This window comes from Phascolarctos cinereus, unplaced genomic scaffold (genome assembly GCF_003287225.1).
Source record: "Phascolarctos cinereus isolate Bilbo 61053 unplaced genomic scaffold, phaCin_HiC Scaffold_4;HRSCAF=312, whole genome shotgun sequence".
Taxonomy (NCBI): domain Eukaryota; kingdom Metazoa; phylum Chordata; class Mammalia; order Diprotodontia; family Phascolarctidae; genus Phascolarctos; species Phascolarctos cinereus.
Window position 1 is genome coordinate 709,179,034 of NW_027555847.1, and position 13,779 is coordinate 709,192,812.

The 13,779-nt window shown below is 46.3% G+C and overlaps 1 protein-coding gene across 4 annotated transcripts in view; it reads left to right on the forward strand.

Annotated features, from left to right (window-relative positions):
* The window catches only part of BICDL1 (BICD family like cargo adaptor 1), a 136,751-nt gene extending 123,141 nt beyond the window's left edge, over positions 1 to 13,610 (forward strand). For 3 of the 4 annotated variants that reach the window (XM_078154361.1, XM_021007992.2, XM_078154360.1), the window contains one exon: positions 11,598 to 13,610. In XM_078154361.1, coding sequence (XP_078010487.1) covers positions 11,598 to 11,759 — 162 coding nt within the window. In that variant the 3' untranslated portion in view covers positions 11,760 to 13,610. Of the gene's footprint in view, positions 1 to 26; positions 136 to 11,597 lie in introns of all 4 variants that reach the window. The other variant, XR_013486489.1, reaches the window with a different exon arrangement.
* The last annotated feature ends 169 nt before the right edge of the window (positions 13,611 to 13,779 follow it).

Consider the following 13,779-nt stretch of genomic DNA (forward strand, 5'->3'; position numbering starts at 1 on the left):
TTTTTCTTTTTCTCTTCTTCTTACAGTTTGCCTCCTCAGGGCTTTTTACTATCTGGCTTCTTTGGTTTCTGATCTAGTGGCCTTTCTCAGTTCCCGTATCGACAGCTTTAGTAGTACACCCCTCCTGCCTTTGAGGTGAGACCACGCTCTCCATCTCTGCCCAGTGACCTACCCACTCATCACATCAGTCTTGCTGTGTTGGTCCTACATCTGAGGAAGGGCCCAGCTCTGCACCCCCTTCTGTCTCTCCACCTTGTCCATCCATTCTATGTGCCATGCCATGAACTCATCTCTGTGTGAAGTACAATCCCCAACCCCAGACATCCTCCTCATTTTCATCATGAATGTCAACAGAACTATAACCAAGGTGGGGCAAATGGGCCTTGTCCCCAGGATGCCAAAATTTAGAGGATGTTAATGACACTTACAGTCTTTCAATACTTGTAATATGTCTAGGAGTTCTTCACCTACTTATCAAGAATAATTAGTTAATATAGGAAGCAACCAGATGGTGTGTTTTCTGATTATCAAACACTAGGTGAGCTCCAAAGTGTGCCAGCTGGCCTGCACATCCCCATTGCTCTGCTCCAGCCTCCCAAACTGCATTTGAGAACATTCTTCAAGCCACTTACGGTCAGCACAAAAATTGCTGGGTATAACCATGTTCATTTATTTGTTAATTCATTCTACAAATTAAATGCCAACTACATACTGTCCAAGGTACTAATGATACGAAGACCAAAAAAAGATAATCTTCACCCTCAAGGAGCGATGACATTAAATATAACTAATATTGATAGCAATGAATATAGAATGTTTGCCCGACTGGTAAGTACACAGCATTGTACTTGGCTCTGTCTGTGCCAACATTAGTGTCCCAGGTTCGAGGTTCATGTAAATGGATCGTTCAACTGCAGGTATTCAGACCATTTTGATGGTGGCAGCATGAATCAATTCTATAAATATAGTTCATGGAGTTGGGAAGTAAGTCATAATGTTTTATTTCATAGAGCGTGAACATGAAATGCAATGATAAAGACCCCCCGCCGGACAGGAGGCATAACACAATAGCTAGCATTTCTAGCATGATTTCACATTTGCAAAGTATTTGATAACACTGTTATCTTACCTGACCACCGTTTAGGTGCCAACTGTAAGAAGCCTTCTCTGATTGCTATACACACACACACACACACACAACACACACACACACACACACACCGCACACTCCCCTCTGGCTTCTCAAATTATCTTGTATTTTACTTATCTGTGTATGTGTTGTATCTACTGCCACCACCACCACCAAAGCAATAAATCAGTAAGTATTTATTAAGCATCCCCTGTGTGCTAAGTGCTCTGCTGGGCTCTGGGAAAACACAGGCAGAAACAAAACATCCCTTGCCCCGGAGGAGTTTTCATTCTTCAGAGGAGGAAACTGAGGTACAGAAAGAAGGAAATGACTTGGTCCCACAGGTGGTAAATAGCAGGGCCTGCTGAATTTGAACTCAAGACTCCTGACCACAAATCCAACAGTTTTTCCAGTGTTCATCAATCCACAAACATTTATCCAGTGTCTACAATGTACCAGGCACTGTGCTAAGTACCGAAGATACAAAGATGAGAGTGAGACAGTGCCTGCCCTCAAGGAGCTTACTTTCTACAAGCTGCTTGAACTCAAGAACTGTTTCCTTTTTATCTTTGTATCTCTAGGGTCTAGCCAGGTATGCAGTAGGTATTCGATAAATGTTCCCTCAGTTTAAAGTCCACTACACTTATTTGGCATGGATGTGACTGGAGTCAAGACAGATTATGGAGGACCAACTGAAAAGTTGCTAGAATTAATGGAAAACTTTAGAAATCTTAAAATTCTGTTGTATTTACCTTGGTAGCACCAGCCAGTAGGTCAGGAGCCTCTCTTTTTCCACGGTGTGTTCCCAGCCAGATCTAGGCCTTTGCTGGAGCCCGGGCCCTGGAACAGGATCAGAGGCACAGTTAGTATATGGGGGAGTGAGTCTTTAACCAAAAAAAAATCAGCTCCCTCCAATGTATGGTCACAGAAAGTACAGGATCGACTCTGATCAGTCAGTCAAGAAGCAACTATTAAGTACCTACTATGTGCCAGGCACTGGGCTAAGGATACAAAGAAAGACAAAAACACCATAGGCCCTGCCCTCAAAGACCTTAAACTAAGTCCTCTTGGACTATTTGATCCAAAGGTCACCAAGGGCCTGGTCAATGAATGCTTGTCAACTCTACTGTCCCCTTCCAATCCAACAAAGGAGAATGAGTCCATATTTTGTAAGGGGGTGAAGAAGCATGGCCTCACCCTTACTTAGCTAAGCCTTATTATGGCCTTTAGCTTCTGTGATGAGATCCCAGGCTGGGGAGGGTAGGTTTGGTTCGAGGCTAACTCCGCTCCATGAAACAGAGCAGCCAGCATACCTGCAGTGGATGCAGACACACTACGGGGAACATAGGCCACTCCCCGCCCCACGCTCCAGGGTCCCAAGACTACTCCTTATTCAGTTCAATACATTCTTCTAGGAGTGGACAGCAATTACTAACTACATGTACACAGTTATGTAAAAGACAGGATTATTGGAGGAGCCTGAGAGCCAGAGGAATAATCAGGGAAGGCTTCCTGAAGTCAGCTGAAGATCCACAATCAGTCAACAAGCATCTATTAAATAAGCCTGCTATGTTCCAGACACTGCGCTAGGTGCTGGGGAGATAAAGAGAAAAAAGAAACTGTCCCTGCCTGCCTTCTGAGAGCTTACATGCTACTGTGAGGGGAAGAGGAAGATGAGGATTCTGAGAGGCGGAGCTGAAGGGAGAGTGCGGTCCAGGAATGGGAGCAACCTTTCTGAGCGTTGGAAATGGAACGCGGAATTCTGGGAATAGCCAGCAATGGCTAAAAACTACAGAGTGTGTGGCAGGGAGCGATACGGAATGCCTGATGAGGGAGGAGCCGTATCATGGAAGTCTTAAATGCTTGCTGAGGAATTGGTGTTTCATAGTAGGAACGATTGTTTATCCTTCATTTTCGAACTGGACCGATGACATCATGGGTGATGTCGTGACATTCTAGGGAGCCACTGGAGATCTCCAAGGTGGAGGGGGTACTGCAAACGGAGCAGAAGCACAGGAGGAAAAGGAAGGGACACTGCCCCGAGGGCAAGGAGAGATGAGAAGGAGGAAAAGGGGCCCAGAAGAGAGCAGCCACCATTGTTGGGGGACAGCAAGGATGCGTGTCGGGGCAGGTCTCCTGGGCTTTTGCCAATGAATGGTTGCTATCATTCCCTTTCATCACCAGAGTTTGGATACATACTTTAAAATCAGATCACTGTAAACCCAGAAGGGCTCTTTGAATAATTGCCTGAGATGCAGTGTAGGGCAGTCATCATCATTAAATACCAACAAGCATTTATTAAGCACCTACTATGTGCTGGGCACTCTTCTAAATGTTGGGGATGTGGGAAGAAAATGGGTTTGGAGCCAAAGGATTTAGGTTTGAATCTGGTCTCCGTCATTTGTTTTCTATGTGACCTTGAGCAAATCACTTATCTTCCCCCGGCCTCGGTTTATTCGGTTTACTAGATGGCCTCTGAGGTCCCCTCTAACTCTAGAACTATGATCTCATGAAACGATCCTCTTAATGACACCATTTCTGTCGAGGACCTCTTTAGTCCGGTAACGCCTATAGACTCCTCAGAATCATGGCTTTAAATAATCAAAGGAAATGCTAAATTTCGGGTAGAGGCTGGAGAAAGTAAAGATGTGATGAGTTTTGTTTTTTTTTCCTATCCAAGTTCATAGAACCCCTGAAGCTTATCCGCAGACCCTGTAGAGATCTAAGTTAAGAAGTCTTCATCTAAGCGGTCATCTGATCTCTGCTTAGAGACCTCCAATAAGGGGGAACCCATCACCTCCTGAGACAGCTCATTCTGTCTCTGGATGGCTGTCATGCCTAGGAAGAAACCAGCTAGGTTGTCCATGGGTGGGGAACCTGCGGCCTTGAAGCCACATGTGGCCCTCTAGGTCCTCAAGTGCAGCCCTTTGGCTAAATCAGTCAAAGGCCGCACCTGAGGACTTAGAGGGCCCAACGTGGCCTTGAAGCCACAGATTCCCCACCTCTGTAAAATGTGGACTTTACCTGATCAGCAGGCACTGTCCTTGAGAAACCAGATAGGGGCAGATCCCATGATAGGGACATTGGGGCCAGGATTACTTCCCTCCCCTCTATCCTATGCAACACACACACATACACACACACACACACACACACTCATTCACTCACTCACATTCATGCCAAACTGGTTTCCATCTGAGGACAACTTTGTTTTTCTCTTCAAACTGTTGGAGACGTAGTTAGTGAACAACTTTTTAAGAAAGCTCTGAACTCAGGAGGGAGGCCAGGGAAGCTAAATTCATTCACAGATGAATGCTCGCTTCAGGCTTTCATCTGCCCAGCCTAAATCTGCCCCATGACCTCTCAGCCTCTTTCTGACCTCTGAAGCCAAACAGACCCAATCCCTCTGCCACATCCCAGTCCTTCAAGTCCTTGGAAATGTCTCATGTGCCCTTTCTTTTCTCCAGAATAACCATCCTTGGTTCCTTCAGCCAGGTCTCCTATGACATGATCCCCTTTGTGTGGGGGCTCACTGAAATCAGGGCAGGTACTCTTGCTGCTATTTGGAGGCCCTGGTAATCATAATGTCATTAGCTAATTTGTCACCATCTAGGAGTAATACTGTAACCTGAGGGCCAATTTAGCTAGCATTTGTATAGCACTCTTTCTCTAATGTATATAAAGCACTTTACGTATTTGCATTACTTGCACATATTACTTGCCTATTCTCATTTGAACCTCAGGAATCCTTTCAGGAAGATAATACAAATGAGATTTCCTTCCCCACTCCCTTTGCAGACAGTCATGGGACCATTGCTTTCAAGCTGGAAGGGAACCTAGAATTCACCGAGTCCAAACCCTTTCCTTTGACAGAAGGGAAAAGTGAGATTCAGAGAAGATTCCCCATCATGGCGACAGAGTGTCTGACTCAGTTTTGGAGGCCAGGTCTCTCTCATTCCTGCACCCTATCCCCTAGGTCACACTGAACCTAGGCTAATCTAGTCAGTCTCCAGACTGGGCAGCAGAGCCACCCAGACCAGGGAAACACAGTAGGACAATCGTTGTCCTTATTACAATGAGGTTTTTGGTGCCATAGATCAAGGAATCATAGAGAGCCCTGAAAGGTCACCTGAGCCAACCTCCTAAGTCAAGAACACCGAGACTCAGAGAAATGACTTGCCCAAGGTCACACAGCTAGTTAGTGGCAGAGCCAGAACTAGAATCCAGGTCTTCTACAGTCCCTTGGCTAGTAACTATTCTATTATCTACTTATTAGCTCATTTACTCAGAAGAACAAATGAAGAAATGAGATGAAAGCTCATGCTTCAAGGACATGGAAGGGTTAACTTTCTATGAAACATCCCCATTTAGAATGGCACGGATTCTGAGTATTATCCAAGAGGCAAAGACAGCCAGGACAACACTTGGCTCTGACTTCCCTCTGCCTATACTGACACCATCGAGAAAGTCTATTTCCTGTTTCATTCACTCAGTGGACATTGAGAACCTCTTGTGTATCCAGCAGGCAGAGAGACGGATGTGAGTCACCAGTGTGCCGCAGTGGCCAAAAAAAAAAAAAAACCAGAGCTGGGCTGAAGGGTCCAGTGTCCAGAACAAGGGTGGCAATGGTCCCACTATCCTCTGGTCTAAACAGATCTCATCTCGAGTACTGGGAGCCCTGTATTAGGAGGGACTTGTTCAAGCTGAAGAGGATCCAGAGGAAAGCAGCCAAGATGGGAAAAGGACCATCCCATAGACTAATGGTTCTCCACTTGGGGTTCCCCAGGGGTCCCCAAGCCCCTTTCATTAGTAATAATACAAGCTAACATTTACATAGCACCTACTATGTGCCAGGCATTGTGCCTAAGCACTTTACAAATAATATCTCATTTGATCTTCACAACAGTCTTGGCTGGTGGGAGTGCACGAGATTACGTGCTATTATTACCTCCATTTTACAGATGAGGAACTGAGGCAAATGGGATAAAGTGGCTTGCCCAGGGTCACACAGCTACTAAGTGTCTGAGGCTGGATTTGAACTCAGGAAGATGAATCTTCCTGCTTCCAAGCCCAGTACTCTATCTGCTGTAACACCTAGCTGCCCCAAGTTTGGAACTACTTTCATAATAATACTAAGACATTTTAATTTCAAATATGGCAAACACCAATAGATATAACCCACATAAACAAAAGGTCTTGGGGTGGAGGTCCTCAATTATTTTAAGAGTTAATGGGGTCTGAGGCCAAAAAGTTTGGCTTTGTCTGCCATAGAGGATCTGCTGGAGAAACTGAGGTTTTTGGTTTTGTTTGGTTTGGTTTTTTTTTCCTGGAGAAGCCTGGAAGGAGGCTTTGAGTATCTGAAGGATAGTCTTATCTTAAAAGGGTTAGCCCCAGGGGAAGATGCCAGGTAAGAAAGGGTTTTAAAAGCCAAACGGGATTTTATTTTTGATCTTGAAGGTAATAAAGGGCCACTGGGATTTATTGAGGGGAGAGGGGGAAAAAGGAGACACGATCAGATCTGCAATTTAGGAAGGTAACTTTGGCGACTGAGTGGAAAACAGATTGGAATGGAAAGACTTTGAGGCAGGGAGCCCCACCAGCAGGCTCTGGCAGTACTCTGGGTGTGAGGTGATGGCAGTGTCAGAGGAGAGAAGGGGGCGTATCTGAAGGATGTTGAAGAAATAGAAATGACAGAACTCGGCAAGAGCTATCTTGCAGCTCTGGGCATTCTCTCTGGCATCTCCCATGCCTGGAATGCTCTCTCTCCTCATCTCTGCCTCCCCGCTTCCCTGGTTTCCCTCAAGTCCCAACTAAAATCCCATCTTCTACAGGAAGCCTTCCCCCCCCACTTAATTCCATGCATTGCCTCCTTCAATTATTTCCTATTTATCCTATACAGAGCTTGCTTTATATATATTTTCTCACATGTTGTCTCCCCCATTAGATTGTAAGCTCCTTGAGGGCAGGGACTGTCTTTTGCCTTTTTTTGTATGCCCAAAGTTTAGCACAGTGCCTGGCACCTAATAAATGTTGATTGAATGAATCAATGAATGAATATGGGAAGGGGAGTGAGTTGAGGATGATGCTTAGATTGTGAGCCTGGTAAGTGGGAGTATGGCTCTGTCCTTGCCAATAACAGGGGAGTTGGGTTTGGAAGGAAAGATGATGAGTTCTGTTTTGGACCCATTGAGAACATGCTTATGAGACAGCCACTTCTGGACACTCACTAGGCAGCTGGTGACTTGAGACTAGAACTCAGAAGAGAAGTTAAGGCTATATTTAGATGCACACTTTTTTATTTTGAATTTTTGGTGAGGCAATTGGGGTTAAGTGACTTGCCCAGGGTCACACAGCTAGTAAGTGTCAAGTGTCTGAGGTTGGATTTGAACTCAGGTCCTCCGGACTCCAAGGCCAGAGCTCTATCCATTGTGCCACTTAGCTTTTTACGCATACTTTTTTTTTCATTTTCTTTTTTTTTAAATTTTATCAGTTTATTTTGATTTATCAACAATTACACTTCCATATGCTTTTGAGTTCAAAATTTTTCTCCCCCTTCCTCCCCAGCACCCTCCCTAAGATGGCGCACAATCTGATATAGGCTATACATTTACATTCCTATTAAACATATTTTCACATTACCGAAGTTGTAAATAAAAATTAAAACCAATAGGAGGAACCATCAGAAAGAGGAAACAAAACTCAACAGAAGAGGGAAAAAAATGATAGTGATTCAGCTTCCATAGTTCTTTCTTTGGATGTGGATAGCATTTTCCATCACGAGGCTTCTGGAGATGTCTTAGATCCTTGTAATGCTGAGAAGGGTTAAGTTTATCAATATTAGTCATTGCACAACGTGGCTGTTATTGTGTACAAAGTTCTCTTGGTTCTGCTCACTTCACTCAGCATCGGACCATACAAGTCTTTCCAGGTTTTTCTGAATTCAACCTGTTCGTCATTTCTTATAGCACAGTAGTATTCCATTACATTCATATACCACAGCTTGCTCAGCCATTCCCCAATTGATGGGCATCCTCTCAATTTCCAATTCTTTGCCACCACAAAAAGAGCTGCTATGAATATTTTTGTACATGTGGGTCCCCTTTCCCATCTGTATGATATCTTTGGGATACAGCCCTAGAAGTGCTATTGCTGGATCAAAGGGTATGTACATTTTTATAGCCCTTTGGGCATAATTCCAAATTGTTCTCCAAAATGGTTGGATCATTTCACAACTCCACTAACAATGCATTAGTGTTCCAATTTTCCCATATCTTCTCCAACATTTATCGTTTTCCTGTTTTGTCATGTTGGCCATTCTGATAGGTGTGATGTGGTGCCTCAGAGTTGTTTTGATTTGCATTTCTCTAATCAATAATGATTTAGAGCATTTTTTCATATGACTATAGATGGCTTTAATTTCTTTATCTGAGAACTGTCTATTCATATCCTTTGACCATTTATTAATTGGGGAATGAACTTGTGTTCTTATAAATTTGTCTTAATTATATATTTTAGAAATGAGGCCTTTATCAGAGAGACTGGTTGTAAAAATTCTTTCCCAATTTTCTACCTTCCTTCTAATCTTAGTTGCATTGGCTTTGTTTGTGCAAAAACTTTTCAATTTAATGTAATCAAAATTACCCATTTTGCTTTTCATAATGTTCTCTATCTCCTGTTTGGTCATGAATTCTTTGATAGATAACCTATTCCTTGTTCTCCCAGTTTGCTTATAGTATCAGCCTTTATATCTAAGTCATGAACTTAGGCACACTTTTAAGAGATCACTTGGTGAGTACTTTGTGAAAGGGATTCTCATTCAGGTATGGGCTGGCCTCCATAGCAATTCCATCTCTGGAAATCTGTGAGATGTGAGGTGGAGAACCCACTGCCCTGGCCTCCAGTTGTATATAACAAACCAAGTGTTTTTCCTCTGTCCTTTGGTAATTTTTTCAGAGAGCTGTGCAGCTGCCAGGCCCCAAGCTCTAACTAGCCATTTCAGAACCCAGGTCAAGTAGGCCAAGGGTGCTCTCTGCTCAACTGATAAAGACAAATTCTGTTCAGCAGGAAAGGGAAACAAATAGTTGCCTGGAGCCAAATGGGGAGGCCCCCACCTGGAGCGCATCATACCCATCATCTGAAAGTTTCCTATTTTAACTAATTATTCTGCCAACAAGGTACTAGTTTCAGTTGTTTCTAAGTTGCTTGGAGGACTGGTGGGTGTTTGCAGAGGTCTCGAAATGTCAATGCCCTGGGGCAGAGCCATGTTCACTAGCATGAACAAAAGCAAAGAAGATGGACCTCAATTAAAGCCAGAGGAACAACTCAGAAGAAATTGGGGACCATGAGAATTAAGCACAGGACTGAGGTTGGGGTGTTAGAAGAATCAGAATAGGTAACATTTGTATAGTACTTCTAGGTTTGCAAAGGGCCTTACTGGGTCTCTTTCCCTAGAGAGCTCTAAGGACAAGTTGGACAAGCATCAGACTAGACAGAGATGGATGGATCTTCTCCACAAACAAAGGCATGATGGGAAACAAACAAAAAACCCAACCGAAACCGAAACCAAAAAACAGAAACAAAAACCAAAAAAACCCTTTGTTTCTATTTTCTAGTCTAGGGTTGGTTGTTATTTGTCATGGACCCCTTTGGCAAGCTGGGGAAGTCTATGGACCCCTTCTCAGAACGTTTTTTTTTTAAGGCATAAAATTATTTTTTAGCGTTTCGTTGTTATTCAGTTGGTCCGACTCTTTGTGACCCCTTTTGGGGTTTTCTTGGCAAAGATACCGGAGTGGTTTGCCATTTACCTTTTTCAGCTCATTTTACAGATGAGGAAACTGAGGCAGACAGGGTCAATGACTTGCCCAGAGTCACACAGCTAGTAAGTATCTGAGATTGGATTTGAATTCAGGTGTTCTGACTCTAGGCCTGATGTTTTATCCACTGTGCCACCTACCTAAATTATAGATGATATATATAAAACGTTATTATCCTATATTATATTATTTATATTATACATAAATTATAGATGGTTACAAATTTAATTATATAGAAATAAAAGTGTAATTTTTCTCATTTAAGTTCACAGGCCCCCTGAAATCTATTTAAGGACTCCTTGGACCCCAGTTAAGAATTGACTTAGCCTGGGTTAGATGAAGCTATGCCAGAAGCAGGGGCATGACCGCAAAGATCTCTGTTCTTACTCTCTAAAATTAAGCCCACCATCCACAGGTCATCTGCTTTGAAGGGTGGGATTAGGGGTCCACCAGTGCCAGGATGATGGAGGTCCAAGGTAGCATCTCCCCATTTCCTTGGCAAGCAAGCCCCATCTGCACCAGACCTGCCCAAACCCGGAGCAGTCATGTGCCCAGGAGCGTTGTGTTTCATAGCTGTATGGGGTTGGCAGCAGCGGCATTGGCACAGACTTAGGGCACAGCGGAAAGAAAAAAGGCAGGAGAGGCTGGCATGCTAAAGCACATCCATCTTTTGCTCACCTTGGCTGCTATGAGGCTAGAGAACCAGCCTACCCAGTCTAAGTTTAGGATTAGTGAAAAGAACAGGAAGCCTGCTGAGCCTTGGCAAGGGGGAGAGCCACAGGTCTGGGCAAACAGGTACCAGTCAGGGTCAGTTGAAGGGAGGCAAAAAATCTCTGGCTTTCTTTAGTTTAGGCTCTAGAAACCTGAATGGCCTGAATTAGAAACAAGTTGGGAAAGGAGAGACCCAGGCTCTTAGCAAGCAGCAAGGCACCATTGATTTAGCCATAGACCTTTGGAGAAGCAGAAGGGAGTGAGCCCCAGGGGTCGGGGTGTTGTTTCTTTGGCTGAGGGCAAAACCAGAGAAATTTCTGAGTATCTTACCTAGGTAAAGGTGGGGAGGGTGCCTTGGGGGATCTCAGGCCTGGGGCAGAAGGGAGAGAAGTACATGGTGTAATCCAGAGGAAGAAGAAAACAGACCCATCCTGGAAATGAGCAGGGTGAGTGAGGTCTGGAGAAAATGCGCAGAGGCCAGGGTCCTAAGGACTGGAGTGGGGAAGGGCCTCAGCGAGATCTGCTAAGAGCAAGGAAGCTGCACATGGAGCCAGTCTGAAAGGAGAAGACCAGTAAGCTGGGCCCTAGGCCTGTTGTCAGCAATGACTTGTGCCTCGGAGTGAGGGAGTAATAACCATAGTCATCACATCCAGTGATTCTATAGGTTTACAAAGCACTTTACTCAGTATCTCATATAATCCTCACAACCCTGGGAGGTAGGTGCTATTATGTACCTTTTACAGATGAGGAAACTGAGGCCCAGAAAGGCAGGATTCCAAGTCCAGTGCTTTCCACTCAGGATGACTCTGAACTTGGGGCGGAGAGGTCATCTCATCTGTTGTCCTTGTCCTCATCCTCCTAACCGCAGCCTCTTCACTCCCCCCTCACCTCCGCACCCCCGAAGGTCGCCAGTTCCTAACCACCTTCTTTTCCCTCTTCTACAGGATGACATGTACAGGGTCATCGATCAGCAGCTGATGGATAAACACCAGAAGGAACGGAGCCGGTCTGCTTCATCCTTCTCCAGTGGCCGTGGGACAGGGCGGGGGGACGAGCCCAGCGGGGCTGAAGGCAAAGGGCTCTTCTCATTCTTTAGGAAAATTTAAATTGGAAGAAAGCGTGCGGAGGGAGCAGGGCCTGAGGGAGGGGTCAAGCAGCTAGCCATGGCCACACAACACTACTATTCAGCCCAGCAAACTGGCTCAGCGAGCCCTGGTCCGGGCGGGGGTCCCGCTGCCTGCCAACCTGCCCATCCCACAGAGAGCCAGACTCGTTTTCCCCTCTGTGGGGAAGTGAGCAGCCCGCTGAGCCAGGCATGCTTTGTACCCCCACACACACACTAGTGCTGCTGAACCCCGGGGAGAAAAAGCAACAGCCCTCTGGAGGCCCCGTCTGCAAGAGCCAGGTCCAAGTGGTATGCAGGGCCTTAGTCGTCCTTGCGCCTCAGCTTACCCCAAGTGCAGGAAGCCTTTTTGCTTCTGCCAAGGCCCACGGGAGTCTCTAAGCCTAGGGTGGCTCAGAAGGGCAGAGGGCCTCTGTGATCCTCAGGCAGGGAATGAGCTTGGGCTGCTCCCCCAGGAGCCGGGAAAGTTTGGTTAACCGGCCATCCCCTACCTACCTGCAGCTCCCCTCCCACACCACCCCACCCACTATGGGAACCTCAGCGGCGCGGGGAGGAGGGAAGGACCTCTCTGTATGCCGCAGGAGCACATTCAGAAGCCCTGTCCCGGCTTTGCATCTCACCCAGGATCTGGGCTTGAGGCCCGACCCCCTAAACTGCCTCCTCAGGGCTTGGTCCCAATGGTTGAGGCGCCAAGGTTGTAGTAAGAAAAGGACCCCTGCTGGCCCGCTGCTGTTGAGTCTGCATCAGCTGGGCCCAAGAGACAGAGATTGAGATATACTGAGCATCTCTCTCTGGCTGGAACCAGCTTGTCCTGCACTCCAGCAGCCAGGGCTGGGACCCTAAGCCTAAACCCCTGGCCCTCCAAGAGAAAGGCAAGCAGGGAGGCTTCAGATCGGCGCTCCCTATTCTACCACCCTGGGCAGGGAGGGGGGCGGTTTTCTTCCTTCATCGGTCAGTGCATACACATGCACTCATTTTGTTTCAAAGCGCTATCTAGGACTCAGCTCAGGCTCACTGTGTTTGTGGCTCCAGGCCCTGGGGGACCACACAGGCTCCTCCTTCTCAGTCGATCCATCCCTCTCCCCATAACCTCAGCAACTGAAGAACACTCACCCCCAAGAAGAGAGGGGTCACGTTTAGGGCCAGAGAGCAACCCAGTGCTTTCTTGTTCCTGTTTCCTGGGGGAAGCTGGGCCTCCCCTGGCCATGGGTGCATCTAGCCCTTTCCTCCACACAAGCTAGGCCGCAGGGCCAGGTGAGTCCTTCCCCAACCACCAAGCAAGCTTTCCTGGGCAGGAACACTCCAGGGTGAGGCCTTCAGCTAGATCCACCCACCGTGCCCAGGAGCCTGCTGGGGTGGAGGGGGAGGTGGCCATTGGCCACTCCATCCTAGCCCCCCCCCCCCCCCCCCCCCCGCCCCAGACCCCAAGGGAGTTTGAGGGTAAAGGGGACGGTTCCTAGCAACTCTCCCTTCATCCTCTACCCCATCTGACCTGCTGCTTCTGCTCCCTTTGAAGCGGCAATGGAGCCCTCTCTGCTGCGCAGACCCAAGCCTGCATTCAGAGAAGTTTAGGCCAAAGGTCTGCAAGTCTCCCCAGAACTTCTATGGGGGGTGGAAAGCACAGAAGAGAAGGGACTAGTAGAAAGAACCTATCTATAGATGTGTACATACCACAGGGCTGGAATTTTTGTATGTAGCAATCGTGTAAATACATGTATGGATTTTATAATATACATATTATATATATAAATCTATAAAGGCATATTTTTAGAAAAAAAAAAGATCCACAGCTTTTGTAAATAGTCCAAATCAGAATAAAATCAATTTCTATAGAGCTGCATTGGCCTTGGTTATTCTGGACTTTGGGCTCAGAATCACTCCTCTGCAATCACCCTGGTGAGTTCATGAGACAGATACTCCATCCCACATCCACAGAGTCACAGGACTGAAGACGGAGCCTAAGCTGGGTGCCTTGTGTCTGGATGGAGAGATAGGCACAGACC